This window comes from Chiloscyllium punctatum, chromosome 1, assembly GCF_047496795.1.
Source record: "Chiloscyllium punctatum isolate Juve2018m chromosome 1, sChiPun1.3, whole genome shotgun sequence".
In the NCBI taxonomy this organism is placed as follows: Eukaryota; Metazoa; Chordata; class Chondrichthyes; order Orectolobiformes; family Hemiscylliidae; genus Chiloscyllium; species Chiloscyllium punctatum.
The window spans coordinates 76,648,350-76,674,360 of record NC_092739.1 but is presented as its reverse complement, the minus strand read 5'-3'; the positions used below and the strand labels follow the sequence as shown (position 1 = coordinate 76,674,360).

At 40.9% G+C, this 26,011-nt stretch overlaps 1 protein-coding gene across 1 annotated transcript in view; it reads left to right on the top strand.

Annotated features, from left to right (window-relative positions):
* Positions 1-26,011, top strand: part of scfd2 (sec1 family domain containing 2) — a 322,946-nt gene that overhangs the window by 267,802 nt on the left and 29,133 nt on the right. Inside the window, exon 6 of the mRNA XM_072569353.1 lies at positions 19,675-19,820. Coding sequence (XP_072425454.1) covers positions 19,675-19,820 — 146 coding nt within the window. The remainder of the gene's footprint in view (positions 1-19,674; positions 19,821-26,011) is intronic.

Sequence of the window (26,011 nt, the reverse complement as noted above, 5' to 3'; positions counted from 1 at the left end):
ATATACAATTGGCAATATCACTATTTCTGATCAGACTCCAGTGTATCTAATGGTCAAGAGTAAGGATACTATGGTAGGTTAGACCATAAGACAAAGGAGTGGAAGTAAGGCCATTCGGCCCATCGAGTCCACTTTGCCATATAATCATGACTGATGGGCATTTCAACGCCACTTACCCACACTCTCCCATATCCCTTAATTCTTTGCGAGATTAAGAATTTATTAATCTCTGCCTTGAAGATCTTTAACATCCCAGCTTCCACTGCATTCCGTGGCAATGAATTCCACAGGCCCGTCACTCTCTGGCTAAAGATGAGGCGCTGGCGACTGGACTCCTTCATTCTTAAGGATAGCAAGTTTACTGAATTCTTTTTACTGAATTCAGGGCTTTTTAGATATTAATTCAGGCTCAGCCAGCAACCCATCCATTCTCTGGAAAACTGCAAAAGCCTATATTAGGAAGTTAGTTATTTCCTATTCTGCCAGTAAGAAACAGCAGAAGGATAAGCAGCAACGCTGGCTTGAGACACGTCTGAAGGCAACTGAAAAGGCATACTTTGATAGGCCCTCATTGGCTAAACTGCAGAGGATCCCAGTACTTGAGTCCACACTGAACCCCATGCTCTCATCGACAGCTAAACAGGAGGTTACGTTTACAAGCCAGAGGCTGTCTGAGCAGGGAGATAAGCCAGGCAAGTACTTAGCATACCTCGCCAGGAAAAGGAGTGCTCCCCAAACCATTACCTTGATCAGGGAAGGTTCTCAACATTTAATATTTTAAAAGGATTAAAGCAGCATTTCGGAAATTTTACTCCAAACTATACTAGTCTGAAAGTTGTGAGGATGGGCAGATTAGGATGGAGTTTTTTTTTTAAGAATTTGGACCTCCTGGGAGTGACCTCTGAGCAAACGTCTCCTTAATGCCCTGTTGTCGGTGCAGGAGGCTATGAGGCAGCTTCAGAATGGAAAGGCACCTTGTCCCGAAAGACTTCCCAGTGAGTTTTATAAGGAATTTATAAGTATGCTATCAGGTCGATGCTTAGTATGTTTAACGATTCTCACAGTCATGGCCTCCTCCCGCCATTTTTAAGGGAGGCAGACATATCTCTTATCCTTAAAAAAGGAAAGGCCCCAGAGGACTGTGCTTCCTACAGGCCCATCTCACTCCTGAATGTTGATTTCAAAATCCTATCTTGCGCTAAGGCTAGAAACTATGCTGCCCTTCATCATTAAGGAGGATCAGACGGGTTTTATAAAAGGTCGCAGATTGTCGAATAATGTCAGGAAGTTACTTAATATATGATCCAAGTATGTCAACAACGATGGTACAGGGATTACTGATCTGTTTAGATGAGGAGAAGGCATTTGACTGAGTTAAGTGGCTTTTTTTAATACTTTAAAGCTGTTTGGCTTGGGAGAGGTCTTTATCCGATGGGTAGAGGTTTTGTCCAGTGACCCTCTTGCCGTGGTCCTCACCAATTGTGTGCGGTCAAGCAGTGTCAATATTCTTAGGAGCAGTCGCCAGGGCTGTCCCTCATCACCGTTGGGTTTTACATTGGTGATTGAACCGTTGGCAGAAGCAATACGTAGGGATCCCAATAGATCAGCTCCAGAAATGGGGACAAATAAGATTGCATTGTATGCAGATGATGTTCTTGTCTGTTTATCAAACCCAACAGTTTTGGTGCCTCTTCTGATGCAATGCATTAATTCGTTTGTGGCTTTTCGGATTACAAGATCAATTTTGCGAAATTAGGAGCTATGCCCATGGGTGGTCTCCCGAAAATATGTGGTCCTGAGGACGAATCTCTATTTCTCTTTAGGTGGTCACAGGAGGGCTTTCTCTACTTAGGTATGTTCATTACTCCCATCTTTGCGATGATCAAGGGCTATTATTTTGTTTCGTTGAGCTGTATTATTATTATTACTGTCATTATTTATTAGTTGTTAGTTATTATTTATTTATGTAATTAGTGGGTTTCTTTGTATTGTTTCGAATTGTTTAGTATTTGCCGTAATAGCCAAAAAAATTTAATTTTTTCCTTAAAAATTTTTAAAAAGCCCACCTCACATTGCAGTTTTAGGAAGACTAAAGCATAATGACATGTAACAGCAGTATTCCTTACTGTAACAAAGTTGTGTCTGTTTAATACCACAAAGTATAATTTCTATTGAATGTTAGCTACATTTATTCAGGGGTTTTTTTTGCATTTTATACCCTGAGCCAGTGTTCTGACTTTGTTTCCCATGGTAAATTTGTGATTGTAAGTAGCATTCTCAATTCTAAGAGTCACACAGCACAGAAGAGGTCCATCCGTCCATCATGTCTGTGTTAACCTATCTACATTCATCCCACTTTCCAGCACTCAGCCCATGGCCTTGAATGTATGATATTTCAATTGTTCATCCAAGTATTTTTTAATGGTTGTGAGGTTTCTCTCTTCTGCCCTCTCAGGCAGTGCATTCCAGATTCTCACCACCCTCTGAGTAAAAAAAAATGTCTTCAAATTCCCTCTCAACCCCCGCTCTTTACTTTGAAATAATGCATTCTTGGGGCAAATGCTGTTTCCTCTCCACCCTGTCCATACACCTGCTATTCTCACATACCTTAATTAGGTACCCCCTCAGGCTTCTTTGCTCTAAGAAAAACAAACGCAAGCCTATCCAGTTTCTCTTCATAGCTAAAATACTCCAGCTCAGGCAACATGCTGGTGAATCTACTCTGCACCCCCTCGCTAATGTATGGAGTTTTTACATTACAAATTACCATGTTTTTTAGGGTTTTTTTTAGTTTATGATACAAATTTAAATGAGATACCCAAAGTGGATTTCTGGGAGAATAGCTAGTCACATGTGAGAATACTTTATAAGATAAGGTGTTCTGCCTTACTCTGCGCAATGTGTTATTTTGCTGATACAAAGTGAATTCCATAGCATAATTGTTAAGTAAGCGTTAAGGTTATTCAATATTTAATTATTAGTTGGTTGTGGATTTTCACAGGACTCTGTCATTTTCATATTGGAAGTCATAAGTAGGCATTATTTTAAGATTGTTTAGTAAAACTTTTAGCTGCAAGTGCCTGCAACAGAACATGTTCAAAATGTAAACTCCTTTTTAGGTATTCTGTTTGACTTGAGTGAAAAATTGCACCCATTTTCAAAAGCTGACAGTTACTTTATTCAATCTAAATGAGTATTTGAACTTGGTGATTGTAAATGTTTGAGGAACGTTTAACCTGTAGGTCAGGAAAATTGACTTGACTGATTATGTCTTTGTGGCACTTCTCACAGAGCAGTGAATTGAAAGCTGTTCAAGAAAAATCAAATCCCTTGCTGCACAATTTAAAACTTTCTGTATATAACTTAATCTACCAGATTCAATTTAAACCGTCATATGATAGATCAGAACTTCAGTTTTGTTAAAGAAAGATACATTTTGTTGAAGCTTCTTGACCTGCATTCAGGGGAAAGCCACCATTTCCGAGAGGAGATTGCTAATTAGTAGAGGTTTGCTATGGAAATGCAGCAGTTATTGATAATTGATTGTTAATTACCAGGCTTGTTTAGATTTCAAAGTTAATGTGAGTCAAAGCTGCCACAGTTTCGAAGGACCATGAGCTACTCTCAATGTAAAGAGATGGCCGATGGTAAGTTTAACCTGAGGGTCACCACACCTCAAACAAGGAGAAAGGTTAAGAAGGCAGACTCTTCATGGTCACCTCAGCCGATTTATTGGTTGAGCCTGCACTGTTCGCATCATAATTCTAGGAAATGAATAAGCCAACCATAGTTAACCAGGAAAGTTAAGGATAGCATGAATTTGAAAGAAAGTGTATACAATGTGGCAAAACTTGTGGTAAAGCAGAGGATTAGGAAGGTTTTGAAACCAACAAAAGATAATCAAAAAAAACAAAAGGGAGAGAAAACAAACTGTGAAGGTAAACTTGTAAATATTATGCTGAGGAGCAACATAAGCTGCTTTAAATATATGAAAAGAAAGAGGAGGCCAAAGTGAATGTAGGGCACTGAGAGAATGTGGCTGGGGAAATTAGAATGGGGAATAGAGAAATAGCACAGAAGTTAAATACATATTTTGTATCAGTCTTCACAGTAGAAGACAGGAATAGCAAATTAATTTTTTTTAAAAAAGCTAAAGAATCAAGGAGCAAAAGGAAATAAACACAGTAATTGTCACTGGACAAAATGTCCTCCAGAAACTTATGGGACTGTGATGACCTGATGGGATGCATCCCAGAAAACTAAAGGAAGTAGTTACAGGGATAGTGGATGCACTGATAGTAAACTTACAAGAATCCTTAGATTCTGGAAATGTCATAATGATGTACAGCATGGAAACAGACCCTTCGGTCCAACTCATCCATGCTGACCAGGTATCCCAACACAATCTAGTCCCACCTGCCAGCAACCAGCCCATATCCCTCCACACCCTTCATATTCATATACCCATCCACATGCCTCTTAAATGTTGCAATTGTACCAGCCTCCACCACTTCCTCTGGAAGCTCATTCCATACACGTACCACCCTCTGTGTGAAAAAGTTGCCCCTTAGGTCTCTTTTATATAATTCCCCTCTCACTCTAAACCTATGCCCTCTAGTTCTAGACTCCCCCAGCCCAGGGAAAAGACATTGTCTCTTTATCCTATCCATGCCCCTCATGATTTTATAAACCTCTATAACGTCACTGCTCAGCCTCTGACGCTCCAGGGAAGACAGCCCCAGCCTGTTCAGTCTCTCCCTATCGCTCAAATCCTCCAACCCTGGCAACATCCTTGTAAATCTTTTCTGAACCCTTTCAAGTTTCACAACATCTTTCTAATAAGAAGGAGACCAGAATTGCACGCAATATTCTAAAAGTGGTCTAAGCAATGTCCTGTACAGTCACAACATGATCTCCCAACTCTTATACTCAATGCTCTAACCAATAAAGGAAAGCATACCAAATGCCTTCTTAACTATCCTATCTACAAGCAACTCTACTTGCAAGGAGCTATGAACCTGCACTCCAAGGTCTCTTTGTTCAGCAACATTCCCTAGGACCTTACCATTAAGTGTATAAGTAATGCGAAGATTTGCTTTCCCAAAATGCAGCACCTCGCATTTATCTAAATTAACTCCAGCTGCCACTTCTCAGCCCATTGGCTCAACTGATCAAGATCCCGTAGTAATATAAGGTAACCTTTTTTCGCTGTTCACTACACCTCTAATTTTGGTGTCATCTGCAAATTTACTAACAATGCCTGTTATGCTCACATCCAAGTCATTTATATAAATGGCGAAAAGCAGTGAATCCAGCACCGATCCTTGTGGCACTCCACTGGTCACAGGCCTCCAGTCTGAAAAACAACCCTCCACCACCACCCTCTGTTTTCTACCTTTGAGCCAGTTCTGTATCCAAGTGACTAGTTCTCCTTGTATTCTGAGAGATCTAACCTTGCTAACCAATTTCCCATGGGGAACCTTGTCGAATGCCTTACTGAAGTCTATATAGATCACATCTACTGCTCTGCTCTCATCAATCCTCTTTGTTAGTTCTTCAAAAATTCAATCAAGTTTGTGAAACATTATTTCCCACGCACAAAGCCATGTTGACTATCCCTAATCAGTCCTTGCCTTTCCAAATACATGTACAGCCTGTCCCTCAGGATTCCCTCCAACAACTTGCCCACCACCAACGTCAGGCTCACTGGTCTATAGTTCCCTGGCTTGTCCTTACCACCCTTCTTAAATAGCAGCACCACGTTAGCCAACCTCCTGTCTTCTGGCACCTCACCTGTGACTATTGATGATACAAATATCTTAGCAAGAGGCAAAGTAATCACTTCCCTAGCTTCCCTCAGAGTTATAGGGTATACCTGATCAGGTCCTGGGGATTTATCCATCTTTATGCGTTTCAAGACATCCAGCACTTCCTCCTCTGTAATATGACCATTTTTCAAGATGTCACCATCTATTTCCTTGCATTCTATATCTTCCATGTCCTTTTCCACAGCAAATACTGATGCAAAATACTCGTTTAGTATCTCCCCCCCATTTTCTGTGGCTAAAAAGGCCGCCTTGCTGACCTTTGAGGGGCCTTATTCTCTCCCTCGTTACCCTTTTGTCCTTAATGTATTTGTAAAAACCCTATGGATTCTTCTTTGTTCTGTTTGCTAAAGCTATCTCATGTCCCCTTTTTGCCCTTCTGATTTCCCTCTTAAGTATATTCCTACTGCCTTTATATTCTTCTAAGGATTCACTCAATTTATCCTGTCTGCCAGAGGAGTGGAACATGCTGACAAATTGACTGTAATTCTTTGAGGAGGTGTACTGGTCTAAAGTGGCAATCTGAGTGGATAGAGTGGTTAAGAAGGCATATGGCATGCTTGCCTTCATCAGTCGGAGCATAGAGTATAAAAATGCTGCAGCTGTATGGAAGTTTAGTTCGGGCTCATATGGAATATTGTGTGCAGTTCTGGTCGCCATGCTACCAAAAGAATCTGGAGGCTTTGGAGAGATTTACCAGAATGTTGCCTGGTTTGGAGGGTATTAGCTATGAGTGGATTGTTAAAGTGACCAGATAGAAGTTTACAGAATTATGAGAGGCATGGATAGATGGAATTTTTTTCCAGGGTAGAAATGTCAATTACTAGTGGGCCTAGGTTTAAGGTAAAAAGGGAAAAATTCAAAGGAGATGCGATAGACAAGTTTTGACACACACAGAATGGTAAATGCCTGGAATGCACTACCTGAGGAGATGATGGAGGCAGATACAATAGCAACCTTTGAGAGGCAGCTTGACAGGTCCATGCATAAGCAGAGAATGGAGGAATATGGACTGCAAAGATGTAAAAGGTTTAGAAAGGAATCGTGTCAGTTCAGTCTTGGTGGGCCGAAGGCCTGTGCCTGTGCTGTACTGTTCTTTGTTTTTTGAAGTACCAATAGCTAAAGGGGAAGCAGTAATGTCTCTGGATTTCCAGAAGGTATTTTGTAATGTACCAAACATTACGCTACTTAATAAGGTAAGAGCCCAAAATATTGGAAGTAGTATAAAAACATGAATAGAAGATTGGCAAACTAGTAGAGAACAAAATATTGGAAGAAGAGGGGCATTTTCAGGATGACAACGTATAACTAGTGGACTGTCATAGGGATTACTGTGGGGGCCACAATTATTTACAATATTGATTAATGACTTGGATGTGGAAACCGGAACGCAGTCCAAATCACAAGGTTGATCCCGAGTATGGAGAGATTTTCTTCTGAGGAAGGTTGAGTAGGCTGGGTTTGTGCTCATTGGAATTTTGAAGAATGGGAGATGACCTTATTAAAATACACAAGATTATGAGGAACCTGAACAGGGTAAATGTGGAAAGTTGTTTCCACTGAAGTCTAAGGCTAGAGGATATAATCTCAGAATAAGGGATTATCCATTTAAGGCAGTGATTTGAGGGTAGTGAATTTGTGGAATTCTTTCTGCAGAGGCCTGTAGAAGCTGGCTGATCCAGAATATTCAAGGCTGTGATGGAGTTTTAATCTATGAGGGCGTCAAGGTTTAGAGTTAGGAAAATAGAGTTCAGGATTATCAGATCAGTTATGATCAGACTTGGTGGGCTGAATGGCCTATTCCTGCTTCTATGTCATCTGGTCACTCAGCATCACAAACCAACTGTCCAGCCAAGGGAGCTAACTGACCAACATGCAATTCAAACCAAACAGGTTTACTCTGATTGGTCAGGGCATTGCCCTCATAAATTAACTTGCAAATAACTTCCATCAATTTTGTTGAGTTGAAGCAGACACAGAGCATGTCCATGTCCCTCACATCTGCAAGATACAGAATCTTGCAATTAATAGGTGTAGCTATAAATCACACTGTGTTCCCAACTGACGATCTTAAATCGGTTGCCAGTGTAATTATTTACATGATTCATCTCCAAGACTGGCAGATCGTATCAAGCAGCATATCCTTTCAGCTGTTCACAACTAGCATGATCCTGATTGAGCACAACCATTTCAGTCTTGCAAAACTTAAGAGTACAATGTCCAACATCAGATGTGACTCTGTTGGACAACATTTGCTAGATAATCCTGAGTGTGTGAATAATTACACTGATAACCAATTTAAGATTGTCAGTCAAACATAGTGTGTACAGTTGCAAACACTGGAAGCTACATACGCTAATACACAGGGCCCTGTTCTTTGCAGACAAACAGAACATGTACTTGGCACTGCACCTGTTTCAACTAAACAACATAGTCATGAACATAAACAAGACAGGCATTTAATGGTCCATTTCTCAAAGCACTGCTTTGACTAATCAGAGTCCATCTGCCTGATTCAAAGTTTAAACTGAGTTTGGCAGTCAATAATTAATCATCCTTATTAACTGCTGTAGCTTTCACTGAAATGCCTCTATCAATCAGATTTTATTTGCAAATCAATCAGCACTCTATTTATACAGTGTAAATGTTAATAATCTTGTGAATTGCACTGATGTGTGCTAGACAAAAAGCTTTGACAACATGTCTTTTCTCATTGATATTTATTCAATTCTGATGTGCAATGAGGAACTGTTTAAAAACCCCATAAAGATCATCCTAGGAGACCCAAACTAAAGCTTGTTTGTTCTTTCTGTAATGAAAATCATCTTCAGTAATACTAAAGGTTTTTTAAAATTTGATGTCTTAGTTTTAGTATGTATGCAAGTGAGTATCAAGCGTAGGAACCCTATTGTCAACTACGAAATTTTATAGTCTTATAATGTAGGAGCAGAATTAGGCCATTCAGCCAGTTTAGTCTGCTCTGCCAATCAATGAGATCATGGGTGATCTAATAATTCTCAACTCCACTTTCTTGTCTTTTCCTCAGAACTGTTGACTCCGTAGCTGATTAAAAATCTGTCTACCTCAGCCTAATATATACTTAATAGCCCTGCGTCAAATACTTTACCACAGGAAAGTATTCCACAGATTCTGCATCCCCTGAGAGAAGACATTCTCCTCCTCTCTGTCATAAATGTGTGATCCCTTCTTCCGAGATTGTGCCGTCTGGCTCTAGACTCTCCCACGATCAGAAACAACCTTTTCACATGCACGCTGTCAAGCTCCAAAGAATCTTGTACATTTCAATAACAATTAGGTCACCAATCATTCTTCTAAATTCTGATGAGTACAGGCCCAGTGAAAAATGAAATGAACATTGCAGGCTTTTTGCTTAAGAAAAGCATGTTTCCATATGCCAATAATATTCCTTATCTTCAGCTTCTGAACTATATTAGTGTGACCTGAATTCCCGTTGTCCAATTCATCGTTGCTCTTCTGAGGTAGAAACTAATTATGAACTGGGCAAAATTCCACTTTGTTCTTGTAGAGCATTTTGAATATCGAAAAAATTTCAAGGTGATTCATAGGAGGATAATCAAGTGTTGACACTGAGCCAAAGCAGGATGTATTGGAGTAGATGATTAAAGCCTAGATCAGAGGTAGGTTTGAAGAAGAATCTTAAAGGAATAGAAAGTTGGAGAACAGCAAACCTTATAAAGGGGTCTTGATAGTTGAAGCACGGTGATGAGAAAAAAGGAGTGAGAAAAGAACCCCTTGCCAGAGTTAGAAGAGCATGATATCACATGATGACAACACTTCAGCAGCTTCCAGAGCTGGAAGATCTTCTGGAGGAAGGGGTGAGGCCATGGAGTGATTTTAACATAAATTTAAGGGGACATAAATTTAAGGTGAAGGGTGGAAGGTATAGGGGAGATGTCAGGGGTGGGTTCTTTACCCAGAGAGTGGTGGGGGCATGGAATGCGCTGCCCGTGGGAGTGGTAGAGTCAGATTCATTGGCGACCTTTAAGCGGCATTTGGATAGGTACATGGATGGGTGCTTAATCTAGGATAGAAGTTCGGCACAACATCGTGGGCCGAAGGGCCTGTTCTGTGCTGTATTGTTCTATGTTCTATGTTCTATATTGAAAATTTGAAAATGAAACATTGAAGCATCAGAAGCCAGTGTAGGTCACAACTATGGATTAACTCATGAAAGATGAGCTTTAATGTGTTTGATTCTGGATTAGTGGTGCTGGAAGAGCACAGCAGTTCAGGCAGCATCCAAGGAGCTTCGAAATCGACGTTTCGGGCAAAAGCCCTTCATCAGGAATAAAGGCAGAGAGCCTGAAGCGTGGAGAGATAAGCTAGAGGAGGGTGGGGGGTGGGGAGAAAGTAGCATAGAGTACAATGGGTGAGTGGGGGAGGGGATGAAGGTGATAGGTCAGGGAGGAGAGGGTGGAGTGGATAGGTGGAAAAGGAGATAGGCAGGTAGGACAAGTCCGGACAGGTCATGGGGACAGTTACTGAGCTGGAAGTTTGGAACTAGGGTGAGGTGGGGGAAGGAGAAATGAGGAAACTGTTGAAGTCCACATTGATGCCCTGGGGTTGAAGTGTTCCGAGGCGGAAGATGAGGCGTTCTTCCTGCAGGCGTCTGGTGGTGAGGGAGCGGCGGTGAAGGAGGCCCAGGACCTCCATGTCCTCGGCAGAGTGGGAGGGGGAGTTGAAATGTTGGGCCACGGGGCGGTGTGGTTGATTGGTGCGGGTGTCCCGGAGATGTTCCCTAAAGCGCTTTGCTAGGAGGCGCCCAGTCTCCCCAATGTAGAGGAGACCCCATTGGGAGAAACGGATACAATAAATTATATTAGTGGATGTGCAAGTAAAAATGCTGTGCTCTTCAAGCACCACTAATCCAGAATCTGGTTTCCAGCATCTGCAGTCATTGCTTTTACCTCTTTAATGTGTTTGACACAGGTTCAGCACACTAGTTGGAGAACCAGCGGGAACCCCATGTCACTTCTGAGTGGGAAGCCTGACCACATCAGCAGGCACAACTTAATAATTGCAGGCTTTACCTGGGATTTGAGACCCAAGGCACAATATGCTGCTGGCAAATCATAAGCTGGCAGCATTCTGTTACAAGCAGTACCACTATAATGTGGTCTGCCAACTCAGTTAGCTGTGCATCCAGGGAGAGGCCCGGGCCACAAGTGTGTGAGGGTGAGATGGAGATCACAGAAGAGGGTGCTTCAGAGGCAATTACAAGGGGAATTGTTTTCAACAATCGGGCACTTGTGCCAGTGAAAGCAAGACCTGGTTTGCCTGACCGTCTTTTGAAAAGTGGGAAGGTCTTAATGTTCACATTTGCCATAATGTTCACTTGAGAATAATTGCCATCATGTAGCCCAATAATAATGAGCTTGTTTGGCAACTTGCTACATGTAGGCACATTTCCCCTTTGGGCACATTCCTGCCTCTTACTGAACTGATGGAGGTTTTCTGACCACTCGGACACTAACACGTGGCCACTCCTGCAATTAGGTGAATCTGTATGGATTTTCCAACATATCAGGCTGCACTCAATCTTTAGTGAGTTAGGCTATGAATGGGAGAACTTGGGTGAGCTAAAATTTAACCCGAGAGATTGGCCAGGAGAGTAGTTTAATACTTGAATCTTCAAGCAAAAAAAGAATGATGAGGTCTTCGACATTGAATGGGTGAACAATATTAGAAATGTGCAAAGTTGCAGAGATGGCATTAAGCATTGCGAAACAAAAATTCATCACTGGCCCCTTGTAGCTGGGTGTTGTTCCCACAGACAGTAGAATGTAATCAAGCCAATCTGATCCCACTTGAAATACCAAAAAAAGTCAAAACTGTCTCCATTATACAAGGCTGTCATTGAAATTGTAATCCAATTACTTTGTCATCTTTGTCAATTGCTGCTTTTCATAAGTAATATTACCCACTTCCACTGCAGTATTAGCTAAAAATGTAATTTCAAAAATGAAGCACTCTTGACAGTTATGCTTTGGAGAAACAAAGGGAGGTTCCCAACACGGGAATGACAGAAGCCTGAATGGTATTTTAAGAATGCATTGTGATTCCATTAATCTGATTCTATGCTAGGGAAATTAATTTGAAAGTGCTTTTAAGTATCATCTATCATTCAGCTGAATGTCAAACACTCAGCATGAGTGCTCATTAACCTAGTCAACCACAAGACAGCTTACCAGGTAGTCTACCTACTGACTGTTTAAATATTTAGTACTTTTCAGAACAACTAACTCTTCAATGCCTCAGTGGCACAATGATGATAACAACTACAGACAGGCTTCACAATCCATCCTGACTGCAAACCCAGGCTGCGGTTACATGAATGACAGATATGAAGTACATGGTGAAATCTGTTATAAAGCAACAGCATCTGTTTCAAAGGACTTTTACGTTGCCACTTCTTTAGTTTGTAAAATTGTAGCCTCCTTGCATTCCACAGTCTGAATCATAAAATCATCTGAAGAGTTTCAGATTTATAAATGGAAGACACTGCGCTTGCTCTGTTATTTTGTGCAGTTCCATAGAATGGTGTGTCTTCATTATTTCTCCATGATAATCTTACTTTTTTTTTGTTATTAACATTCTGTGTTTATTTCTATCATTGTACTGTTTGGGAGTGTGTGTTTGCAAAATCGTTTTTATTTCTTTACAAGTATAGGCCAATTTTGTTTAATATAGTTTTTGTTCTTTCTACCTGCAGCTTCTATAATATTCATTGGTGTTTAGTTCAGATAAGTGTGAGGTGCTGCATTTTGGGAAAGCAAATCTTAGCAGGACTTACACACTTCATGGTAAGGTCCTAGGGAATGTTGCTGAACAAAGAGACCTTGGAGTGCAGGTTCATAGCTCCTTGCAAGTAGAGTCACTCGTAGATAGGATAGTGAAGAAGGCATTTGGTATGCTTTCCTTTATTGGTTAGAGCATTGGGTATAAGAGTTGGGAGGTCATGTTGTGACTGTACAGGACATTGCTTAGACCACTTTTAGAATATTGCGTGCAATTCTGGTCTCCTTCCTTTCAGAAGGATGTTCTAAAACTTGAAAGGGTTCAGAAAAGATTTACAGGGATGTTGCCAGGGTTGGTGGATTTGAGCTGTAGGAAGAGGTTGAACAGGCTGAGGCTGTTTTCCATGGAATGTCGAAGGCTATGGGGTGACCTCATAGAGGTTTATAAAATCATGAGGTGCATGGATAGGGTAAATAGACAAAGCCTTTTCCATGGGGTGGGGGTGTCCAGAACTAGGGGGCATAGGTTTAGAGTGAGAGGGGAAAGATATAAAAGAGACCTAAAGGGCAACTCTTTCATGCAGAGGGTGGTATGTGTATGGAATGAACTGCCAGAGGAAGTGGTGGAGGCTAGTACAATTGCAACATTTAAAAGGCATGTGGATGGGTATATGAATAGGAAGGGTTTAGATGGATATGGGCCAAATGCTGGCATATGGGGCTAGATTGGATTGGGATATTTGGTCAGCATGGATGAGTTAGACCGAAGGGTCTGTTTGCGTGCTGTACGCCTCTATGATTCTACGTGGCTAGTCCAGTTCAGCTTCTGTTCAATGATAAACCAGAGGATGTTGATAGTGGGGGATTCAAAGATGGTAATGCCACTGAATGTCAAGAATGTCTCTTTTTGGTGATGGTCTTTGTCTTAGACTTTATGGCATGAATTTTACTTGACACTTGTCCGCCCAAACCTGGATATTGTCCAGCCCTTGTTGGACTGCTGGATATAGTGCAATTGTCAGTGAACAACTCCACTTGAAGGGAAGTAACAGCCATGTGGTCCTATTGCTGGACTGTTAATCCAAAGACACAGGAAATGTTCTGTGGACCTGCCTTAAAATCCCTTCGCAGAAGATGGTAGAATTTGAATTCAATAAAAATCTAGAAATAAGAATCTAATAATAACTACAAAAAATCATCTTCAATTGTTGGAAAACCCCATCTGGTTTGCTAATATCTCTCAGTGAAGGAAACAGCTCTCCTTACCTGGTCTGGCCTACATGACTGCAGACCCACTTAAATGTGGTTGACTCTTAATTGGCCTTTAGGCAATAAATGCTAGCCTTACCAGTGACACCCTCATCCTGTGAATAAAATAAAATTTCTGACCTTATGATGAAATGAAGGTCATTGATGAAGCAGCAAAAGACAGTTGGCTCTAAGACACTACACTGGGGAACTGCAAAATTGTCCTGGAGCTGAGATGGTGGAATACTAACAGCTATCTTCCTTAATGTCAGGTCTGACACCAATTAAATGAGAGGTACCCTGATTCTCATTGTCTCCATTTTTGCTAGAGCTCCTTGGATGCCACATTTGCTCAAATGATGTCAAGGGTAGTCACTTCTTGGCAGTGCACAGGTGCATAGAAAACAGATGAGTTATTGAACCACGACTCTTATGTAGAACATTTGAGAAAATAAAATTCAAAACATCAAAACTTGGTCTAGTAACTACTCCAATGAAATTATTCCATATATTGGACTTAAATATTTCATGTTATCAGTACTTAATACAATGGTATGTGTTTTGACATGAACGTAAGTTGTTTCTTGTACTAATCTGTGTCACTCGGTCACTCCAGGAATAGAATCTCGATTTAGATTTTATATGAACTCTGCGCCAGTGAGCTTGACTGTGACAGAACCAATTTGCTTTCCTAGTTTATATGCAAATTATTTTGGCCAGATAATTATGTGATTTTGAAACTGCTCTCCTACATTTCTGGGAGTGACTGAAAGGCATTGAAAATCATTTTAATTGAACAAAATTGTAATCTGTTAACAACAAATTATTACATTTATACATCTATATAAACTTTAGATTAGTTACTACTATAATATTAGATTCCACAAGTGATATATAGGCAAAAACATTTTTGGGGCAGTGGTTGTTGAATGTTCATGGTAAGTAACTTAATTATTAGCATAATGCATTTTTGAAACGATGAGCATGAATTGTTTTGAGCATGAATTATGTAGTTTCTGTATGGCATGATTGAGTCACTGTCAGGAAATCCACAGAGGAGCTAATGGCCTAGTAGGATTTTTGTTAGATGATTAATCCAAAGACCCAGGTTCAAATCTCACCATGGCAGATACCTGGAAATAAGCATCTCATGATTGCTATGAAACCATTGCCAGTTGTTGGAAAAAAATATCTGGTTCAATAATGTCTTTTAGGGAAGGAAGCTGCCCTGCCTGGAAGGAAACTGGTCTGACCTACATGTGACGCTCAGTAATGTAGTTGTCTCCTAGCTGCCCTCTGGGTAATTAATGGGCAATGAATGCTGCCCTAACCATGACACCTATATCCTGTGAATGAATAAAAGGAATCACTAGATGGGAGAAGTCAGTGTCAGGAATTAGAATGCATTTCCATTTTTGACACCCAGTCTCAATTAGAACTTTTGAGTAATGTGTCACACAGAACAAATGCTTTTCCCTCACTACACTCTTGATGTGCTTTTCCAGCACCGCACTCTTGACCTCTCATTCCTGATGAAGGGCTTATGCCCGAAACGTCAATTCTCCTGCTCCTCGGATGCTGCCTGACCTGTTGTGCTTTTTCAGCACCACACTCTTGACTGTGATCTCCAGCATCTGCGGTCCTCACTTTCTCCACAGAACAAATGCAGTCAAGATTCATATTGCCTAAGCATCAAATTCAAATAGTGTATCTAATATTGTACACTGTGAATATTTTCACGTCTGGCATCAACCATAATTTGTATTAGATTTCCTTTGCTATTGCTCACAGCAAAGTATGCATTGTCATAATGTGATTTATGCTCTTTGTTAAAACCAGTGTTGGAATTTTCAGATTCAACTTGTGTGAATTTCAAGGTTTTTATGTAATTCATTTCTATTATGTCTAGTTATATATTTAGTGAATTTATATCTTCAGTTTTTTGAAGTTAAGAATCTGAAAAGGGTGGTAGCATAAATGCCCCAGGTGGTTGAATAGATGAAAGATTTTTAGAAGGGAAATCATAAAGGGAATCAGTAGATCTGGGAGCCAAGAATGGTGTGTTGGGAAGAGACACCTTAATCCTGGAACATAGGAGAGATATGATTTTTGGAAGTAACATGATGGAAAAGGGTACCAGTGGTGTGAAAGAATGGACCATAATTTAGTGTTAGGTGTAGATACACTTGATGTGGGTTGGGAAGTAGTTGGATAAGTGAAAGACAGGCTAAACATTATGAGAGGTAGATAATGATTAGGAGCAATTTTATGTAAATGTAAATGTCCACGGGATACGGACATTGCTAGCCATGCCAGCATTTATTGGCCATGTCTAGTTGTCCTTGAGAAGGTGGTAGTGAGTGACTATCTTGAACTACTGAAGTCCCTTTGGTGTAGTTAACACACACACACACACACACACACACACACACACACACACACACACACACTCTCACTCTCACACACACACTCTCACTCTCACACACACGCACGTGAACACGCACACACTCACTCACACTCTGTTCAGACGAGAATTGCAGGACTTTGACCCCAGTGACAGTAAGGGAGCAGTGATGTTGTTCCCAGTCAGCATTGTGTGTGACCTGGAGGGGAACTTGCAGGTGGTGGTGTTCCCCTTGTGGGTCTGTCTAAGGAGCAGTCTTAAGTTACTGCAGTGCATCTTGTACGTGTGTCTCAATGGTTGAGGAAGTAAATGCATACAGATGTGGTGCCAATCAAGCGGCTACTTTGTCCTGTATGGTGTCAAACTTCTTGACCATTGTTGGAGCTGCAGTCATTGAATGGGGAGTATTCCATCACACTCCGAACTTGTGCCTTCTAGGTGGTGGACAGATATTGAAGAGATGGGAGATGAGTTACTTGCTGCAGAATTTACCGATCTTTGACCTGGTCTTGCAGCCACGGTGTTTATATGGCTGGTCCAGTTCAGTTTATGGTCAGTGTTAATCCCCAGAATTAATTTTGGGGAATTGATGATAATGCATTAAATGTCAAAGGAAGGTGCTTAGATTCTACCTCATTGGAAATGGTAAATTGCCTTTACTTGTGTGGTATGTATGTTAATTACCATTTGTCAGTCCAGAACTGAATGTTGTCCAGGTCTTCTTGCATTTGAATAGGAATTGTCTCAATATCTGGGAAGTTGCAAGTCATGTTTAATATTGTGAGGTGATTATAAAAGATAGGATAGGATTTATGGACATTTAGAGAGGTATAAATTGATTAAGGTTCGTCAGCATGGTTTTGTGTAAGGAGAATCATATCTGTCAAACTTGATTGAGTGTTTTGAGGAAGTTACCAAAAAGGGTGAAGATGGCAGAGCAGTAGACATTGTTTATTTGAATTTTAGTAAAACCTGTGTCATGATTCCGCATGGTAGACTAGTAAAGTTAGCTCACATGAGATTCAGGGTGAGCTCGCAAATTGAATACAGAATTGGCTTAATGGCAGGAGACAGTGAGTAATGGTGGAAAGTTGCTTTTCAGACTAGAGCTCTGTCACCAGAGGTGTTCCACTGGGATCGGTTCTGGGTCTTCTTTTGTTTGTCAGTTATATAAATGATTTGGATGAGAATATAAAATGCATGGTTAATAAGTTTGCGGACGACACCAAAATTGATGGCACAGTAGACAGTGAAGAAGGTTTTACAAGATTACAAAGGGATCTTGATCAAGTGTGTCAATGGACTGAAAAATGGCAGATGGAGTTCCATCTGGATAAATACGAGGTATTGCATTTTGGTACAACAAACAAGGGTAAGACTTGTACAATTAATGGTAGGGCCCTGGGTAATGTTATGTAACAGAGGGCCCTGGGAGTGTCAGTACATAATTCTTGAAGTTTGCATCACATATAGACCGGGTGGTTAAAAAGACATTTGTCAGGCTTGCCTTCAATGCTTAGTTTTGCATATCTGAGTTGGGAAGTCATGTGGCAGTTATACAGGACATTGGTGAGGCATCTTCCAGAATACTGTGTCCAGTTCTGGTCGCCCAGTTATAGGAAGGATCTTATCAAGCTGGAGAGGGTTCAGAAGAAATTTACCAGGATTTTGCCAGGTGTGAAAGACTTGAGTTATAACAAAAGGTTGGATAGGCTGGGACTTTTTTCACTGGAGCATAGATGTTTGAGAGGCAATCTGATAAAAGTTTATAAGATAATGAGAAATATAGATAGAGTTAGTTGCATTTGTCTTTTCCCTCGGATGGGGGTTTTCAAGACTAAGGGGCACATTTTTAAGGCGAGAGGAGAGAGATCTTAAAAAAACTTAAGAGGCAAATTATTTACACAGAGGATGGCTCGCGTGTGGCATGAACTTCCTGTGAAAATGGTGGATGTGGGTACAATTGCAACGTTTAAAAGATATTTGGATAGATACATGAATAGGATATGGGCCAGGAGCAGGCAGATGGGACTTAGTATAGTTTGGAATTGCGTTCGGCATGGACTGGTTGGACCAAAGGGTCTGTTTCAGTGCTGTATGACTCTATCAGTGAGCATTCCCCCTTCTGACCACATGATGAAGGGAAAGTGATTTATGGAACAGTTGAAGAGGGTTCATGTTATTGAGTTGATTGATCTCCAACAACTCACCTTGTGTTGGGTATGACTCGTACTGACTCCAGTTTTGTTTGGGCTCCTTGACACTGCTGTTGGTCAAATGCTGCCTTGATGTCAAGGGCATTTACCCTCACCTTAACTCTTTTGTCCATGTTTAGGCCAATTTTCTAATGATATCAAGAACCTGTTGGTTCTGAGCATTAGTGATTATAGATGTTTATTAGGTTATGGCATCACTGGGTACTTGATCAGGGAAAGGAGTTGAACGATTTGTATCATCAGTAGAAACCTCACAAAATTTGGAAGAAAGGTAATGTGTATGTGCAAATACCAGGAAGGAGGATGTGGCCATCAGGGTGATTTGGGAGAAAGTTCTTGGAGTCCAGAGGAACACTAGGATCTAATAGTTTTGCAAGTGTTCTGCTGATATTTGGGGGGAGAAGAGTGTTAAAGACATTAAATGTTCATAAATCTTCATAAGCATCCCACCTCTCCTGCAACCCATGACCAATGAGGTTTCCCAGCGGTAAACTGAGAAATCGGCCATCTTTAAATGAGACTGGCTAACTAAATATTGAACAGCAATTAAATCTTAGGTCTTTGTAACCTGTAAACATTAGGATTCCATTATACAATACATCTTCAAACTCAACCATTGGAGTGCTTTTTGTTATAATCCTGCAACACAAATACAGTCAAGACGGAAAGAGTGCACATTTTAAATCTTTTAAAATTCAAGCATGGGATGTGGGCGTCGCTGGTTGTGCCAGAATTTATTACCCATCCCTAATTGCCCAGGGGGCTGTTAAGAGTCAACCACATTACTGTGGGTCTGGATTCACATGTAGGCCAGACCTGGTAAGCATGACAGATTTCTATCCTAAAGGACATTAGTGAACCAGATAGGTTTGTCCAAACAATCAACAGTGGTTTCATGGTCATCATTAGACTGTTTATTCCAGATTCTTTATTGAATTAAAATTCAACCATCTGCCATGGCAAACTTTGAACCGAGGTCCCCACAACATTACCTGGTTCTCTGGATTATTGGATTAGTGGTGCTGGAAGAGCACAGCAGTTCAGGCAGCATCCAACGAGCAGCGAAATCAACGTTTCGGGCAAAAGCCCTTCATCAGGAATAAAGGCAGTGAGCCTAGTGATAATAACACTAAGCCATTTGTCTCCTGTTGGGCTACAAAGGTGTGAAATTATTGAACGATATCATGTATACTTTCTTTCAGGTTGTTCCTCAGCATCTGCGTTAACATTTGACAAAGCCGCTAGTGTTGTGGATCAAGCGTTTGAAACACTTCGGAGCTTAACAAGAGCACGGGCGCACATGAAGCAGTTCAAGGCAGTGTATAGCCCCAGTGATGACATCCACCAGGTAAGGATATTAAATTTAAGCAAATAGTCCCTTTTATGTCTTTAATGTTTGGTGAAGCATTTCTACTTCTCAGGATGAAAGATGTCACAAATACAAAATGAAGCATTCACTCTTCTCTTGATGAAGCACTACCAGGTCATATCTACCATATTGCAGATTTAATCATCCCCACTTCCCCCGAGCACATAAGCAGAGGCCAGTCAGTGAATTGATATTTTTGGCAAGTTAATCTCTCACCAGACCCTTTCCTACCCATGGGTGGTTGAGAGGAGGTCGTTGGTTGGTTGGTTGGTCAAGTTGAAAAACATTAACCCAAAATTTCCAAAATCCAAATCTTTGGATATTGGAAATTCAAATGAATTGAGATATGTGTGTCAGGACCCTGCTGAGGTCTGAATGTACACATGTGGGACAATTGCCCAGGAAGTTGAACCTTCCATAAGGGTGATTTCTGCTGCCTGGAACCTTCTGTGGATTTGTCAAACACTGCACTGAGTGTTAGAAACTTGAGCAAGATATATGTGGGATTTACTGTAGATGAATCTACAGCACATTGACTTCAAGAAGGAGACTCGCTAACACCTTTTCAAGGCCAAGTAAGGATGGGTAGTAAATTCTAAAATGAATATGTAACCAGTAGCCTCCAAATACCAAAAACAAATAAATTAATTAAAAATAATTACCCTGGAAATGTTACACTGAGTACCATCATCAAACCCATTTGACTGCACCCTTCACCTACTCCCTCCCCACTGAAAGACTTGGACCTGTAAACACTTAGGAGAAAGTGAGGACTACAGATATTGGAGATCTGTCTAAAACCGTGGTGCTGGAAAAACACAACTGGTGAGGCAGTATCCAAGGAGCAGGAGAGTCAACATTTCGGGCATAAGCCTTTCATCAGAAACCTTTCCTGATGAAGGGCTTATGTCTGAAACGTAAGCCATTCGAAAAACAGAGCTCCAGCAGCAAGATAGAGCCACTTTGTGCAGAGTCTTTTGCTGGAAAGATTGAAAGCAAACTTATAAAGATGGTTGCTGGAGAGATATCTAAAGAATCACTCCATATTCTCGAACAGATTGGTACCATCAAACCTAAAGCTAAGAAAACAATATGGAACATTTGGAATGATGTCTGCAGAAGAACAGCTTCAAGTTAATGTAAAGTGTTTGATAGACATTGGTATTACATGTGACATCATGACCTTTGTAGATCTGTGTGAAATTGTTGAAAATGGTGACCTGAAAATGGATCTGTTGAGGTTAAATTTGACGCTAAATAATGGAACAATACTCATCCTAAAATTGCAAACTAAGCTGACAGACCAACACAATGGGATGAAAGAAACTCTGCAGATCAGCTGAAATGATTCAAACTCTTGGACCGGTAACCATCCACATACCACAAAACATTTGCAGCATTTTATAAGCCATTGAATGCTGAACAGATCCTGACAGATTTTAAGTTGTTTGCTCAAGTTTTGACTGTCTTCCTGCTGACTATCATCTCCAAGTAAATGGGTGTATGAGATCAATTCAGTATCAGCTGAGATGTCCATCAACCCTCAAACCATGCTTGAGAAACAAAACAAAGGATTTGGAAAAAAAGAGAGTTCTCAAAAATCTGATGATTGCTACATACTGGACTAGCAGCATGGAGCAGTGAAAAAAGTCTGGAAAACTTTGAAGAGATTTCACTATCTCATGTAAATCTTGCAACTATTTGCCAAAGCGAAGCTCTTTATTATACTTGATGCAAAGGATGGTTACTGTTAAATGAATTACAAAAGCAGCAATTTCTGCTGCTCCAGAACAATACTTTCGCAGACCACATGAGATAATAAATATCTTCCAGGAGTGTAAGCAAGTACAGATGATCTGCTCATTGGATGTAGAGACACAATGGAGAAGCCATCACAGAATTGGATCAGAACCTACTGAAACTTCTAGACAGAGGTGGCAGCTGACTCTGAAGCTGAGCAAGAAAAACGCTCCAACTGAAGATGACTGAAGTCAAGTAAGTTAAATGCTGACACCCAAAGGACATTGCCCTAATACTGGTAAGTGGGACCTTTGGTAGAGATGCCACAACAGTAGATGTGAAGGCATTTTCTAAGACTGGTGAACTATCTAGCCAAGTTCTTATCTCATTTATTCATATGAACCTCTTTGCAAGCTCACTGCAAAGGATGTTCATTGATATTGGGGCATTGATGAGAAGCAGCTTTCACTTCATCAAACAGTGGATAATGATGATACAACCCCTAAGGGACTGTGCTGGCAACAATGAAGTTATCCTGCACTGTAATGCAAGCAAGAAGGAACTTAGAGTAATCCTCATGCAGCACGGAAAAGCAATTGCTTTTGCATCCAAAGCAATGCATCGCTGCTACACAAAGATTAAGAAAGGATGCCTCCCTCCTTGCTTGTGAGCATTTTCATCAGTGTCTGTCTGGGAGAGAGTCTAAGAGATGGAATACTGACTACAAGCCACTTCAAAATATACTTCTCTGGTCACATCTATCTCCTCTGAAATGTAAGAAATGATGTTACTTTGCTTTTAGAGATATCATTTGGAGGTGAAATGCCAGCAAGAAAAGTAAGTATAATCACCAATATGCTGTCAATGGTAGTGCTCCTTTTGAGGGAAGTTGTGACAGAGTGTGATATCTTATAAATTCAATGAGAAGTAACAGTATAATGTACTTTGGAAATCTGTTATGACCCCAGCTGATGGTAATGCTGAATAAGTCAGATCCCAAAATGCAACCTAGCTTGAGTTTTACCATTTGTTTACTGTTGGTCACTGAACATAATCATGAAACTGCCAATATACTGTTAGCAAAAGAACATCAAAGTTTATTCACACAAAAGGAAAAAAAAATGAAGTATTTGACACTCTGCAGGAATTAGCTGAAATGGTTTTATTACAAATATCGAAAAAATTCTTTTACTGTCAGTAATAACCATACAATATTCAAGCCTAAGTGAAGAGTCACCCTGTCTCCATTTTTAAAGTTTCTTGTTATCAGCACAACTGTAAATCCTTTATTTTCAGCAAATTTCTGCATTCGCAGAATGTCCTTTCTTTTGTTAATGTTTCTTCTTGACACCTTGAAGCAAGCAGTTAATACAGCTCTCAAACAGAAACAGAAATTGCTGAAAAAGCTCAGCAGGTCTGGCAGCATCTGTGGAGAGAAATCAGAGTTAACGTTTCAGGTTGAGTGACCCTTCCTCTGAATATGTTCGGAAGTAAACCTGCATATTGCCTTTCTAAATAGTCTTGTTTCTGTGGCTGTTCCTCTGTGTCATCGGTCACCTTATTGATATGCAATAGCCCAATTTGATTCCTCTCTTCTATCTTTGTTTCTAATGCACTGAATTATTCACTTCTAGGCTTCACCACGAGCTTTCATTCACTGAATAACCTTTGATGCGACATATATTCAAATGCCTTCTGGACATGTTACCTCCCTAGAGAGCTCTAGTAAATTGGGAAAACTAATCGCTTGTACCTACAATGATTTCCCTTTTTCAAAACTTTGCCGGATTATCATGAGTTTATCTAAATACCCTGCAATAACTTTTTTTAAAAACAGTAAAGGTTCTAATATTTTCCAAATAACTGTGGATAATCCAAGATTGAGGTCAGGAAAAAATTGTGGCGATAAGATCTCCTTTTTTGAGGTATTTTCAGTGTTAGAGCTGATTTCCTCGAATTCTAGGAATAGTAATTATTGTTTTATAATTGCACCATTTAAAAGACATCTGATTGGTTATATGAATAAGAAGGCTTCAGAGGGATAAGAGCCAAATGTATATCTCTAACTTGTCTATAGTTCCCTAATTTCTGCCTTGCTCCCTTTTTGAATAAAGGAGCTACATTTACTATGTTCCAATCTAAAGGAGTCTTCCCGGAATCTAAAGAGGTTTAGAAATTTAAAACCAACATGCAAACTATATAGCTAGCTACTTCTTTTAAACCCTATGATAACATCTGTCAGACTCCAGTGACTTGTCAGCTCGTGTTCCAATAATTTATAGTATTGAATTGAGTTGAATGATTTGTTGTCACTTGCATTTTCTAATGAATAAAATAGTAAATGATAGTGAAAAGTTTTAACTGTCGCCAACTGTCTACTGTCAATCCGGCACCATTTTGAAAAGCTTAAGAAGAAAAAGAGTAACTGAAAGAGAGTCTGTCTCCACCATGAGTTCTGAGCAAGCTCACCAGCCACACCTGCACCAGCCCTCCTGCACTGCCTCACTGCTGCCTGCACTGATCTCACCAACATAGGAGTCACTGTTCTTTAGACGCCATCTCTTCACTACTGGGCCCACCTAAACCAAGTCACATGCTGCCCCCACACTCACCCCGCAAACAAGAGTCTCAGGCTCCGCTGCCACCGCCACCTCGCCGTTAACTAGGACTCCCAGCTCCAGGCGTCCTGACACAACCAGGGGTCTGTGGCTTTGCTGTTGCCTCGATGATGCCAGGAGTTTCTGCTCCAGGCATATCACGCTGCCACCGCTGCAGCCACCACCAGGAGTCCCTGCTGTGGGCCCACTGCAACCAGGAGTCCCTGAGTCTGCTGCCAGGCCTGGCCACCATCAGGTCAAGAGTCCTGCTCTGGCTGCCACCCTCCAAAATGTCACCTTGACAGCGCCACCACCTTGAGTCCGCTGTCACTGCCTCCGATCACTGGAGGAGCTTTGTTGCCACCTGCCCCGAACACCGGGAGGATGTCCTTACCGCTGCCACGACAGCCTGCTCTCGCTGCCGCTCTGGTACTGCCATCTAACCTGGCCAAAGAAAACAAAGCAAAAGTGAAAGAGAAAGCGCAGAAGTAACAAGAAAAAGAAGAAAGAAAACAAATGAGAGTGGATGAACTCCAGGCAAGAGCCCTCCTATTCCACCCCCACCTTGGATCCAATTTACTCAGTATTACTTAATTTGTATTTGGAAATATCTCAAGTTTCCCATTCTCTTTCAATTCCTGATTTACAGCTACTTCCAGGATGCTACATGTATCCTCTCTAGTGAAGACTGACATATTGTCTGCCATCTCTGTATCCTAGATATTGGACAGTAAATATACTCAATTACCTGACCTGCACAGCTTTCTGTAGCAATGAATTCCACAAATTCACCACTCTCTGGCTAACAAAGTTTCTTCTTATCGCCGTTCTAAAAAATCTTCCCTTTACTCTAAGGTAGTGGTCTTGGATCCTCATCTCTCTTGCCAATGGAAACATCTTCCCTCTCTGTTGAGGCCATTCAGTATTCTGAAAGTTCCAATCAGATCCCCCTTATCCTTCTAAACTCGACCAACTGTCGTCCCATAGTCCTCAAACATTCCTCATACGTTAAGCCTTTCATTCCTGGGATCATTCTCACAAACCTCCTCTGGACCCACTCCATGGCCAATACACCTTACCCAAAATATGGGGCCCAGAATTGCTCACACTATTCTAAATGTGGTCTGACCAATGCTTTATAAAGCCTCAGAAGTACATCCATGCGTTTATATTTATCACGAGCTGAATGACAACCTTGTATTTGCTTTCCTAACTACCGACTCAACCTGCAGGTTTACCTTAAGAGAATTCTATACTAGGACTCCCAATGTTCATTTGCACTTCCGATTTCTGAATTTTCTCCCCATTTAGAAAATAGTCCATGCCTCTCTTCTGCCTACCAAAGTTCATGACCTCACACTTTCCCATGTTGTATTCCATCTGCCACTTTTTTTGCCCACTCTCCTAACCTGTCGAGATCTTTCTGCAGTCTCCCCGCCTCTTCAATACTACCTGCCCCTCCACCTATCTTCGTATCATCTGCAAACGTAACCAAAATGCCCTCAGTTCCTTCATCCAGATCATTAATGTGTAAAGTGAAAAGTTGTGATCCAACACCAACCTTTGTGGAACACCACTAGTCACTGGCTTCCATCCTGAGAAGGACCTGAACTCCTAGGTCTCTCTGTTTGACAATAGGGCCCTGTCATTAATGATATAAATCCTGCCTTTGTTTGTCTTAACAAAATGCAACGTCTCACAATTATCCAAATTAAATTCTATCTGCCCCTCCTTAGCCCATTGACCCAAGTGATCAAGATTCCTTTGTAATCCAAGATAATCTTCTTCACTGTCCAGTATATCACCAGTTTTGGTACCATCTGCAAACTTACT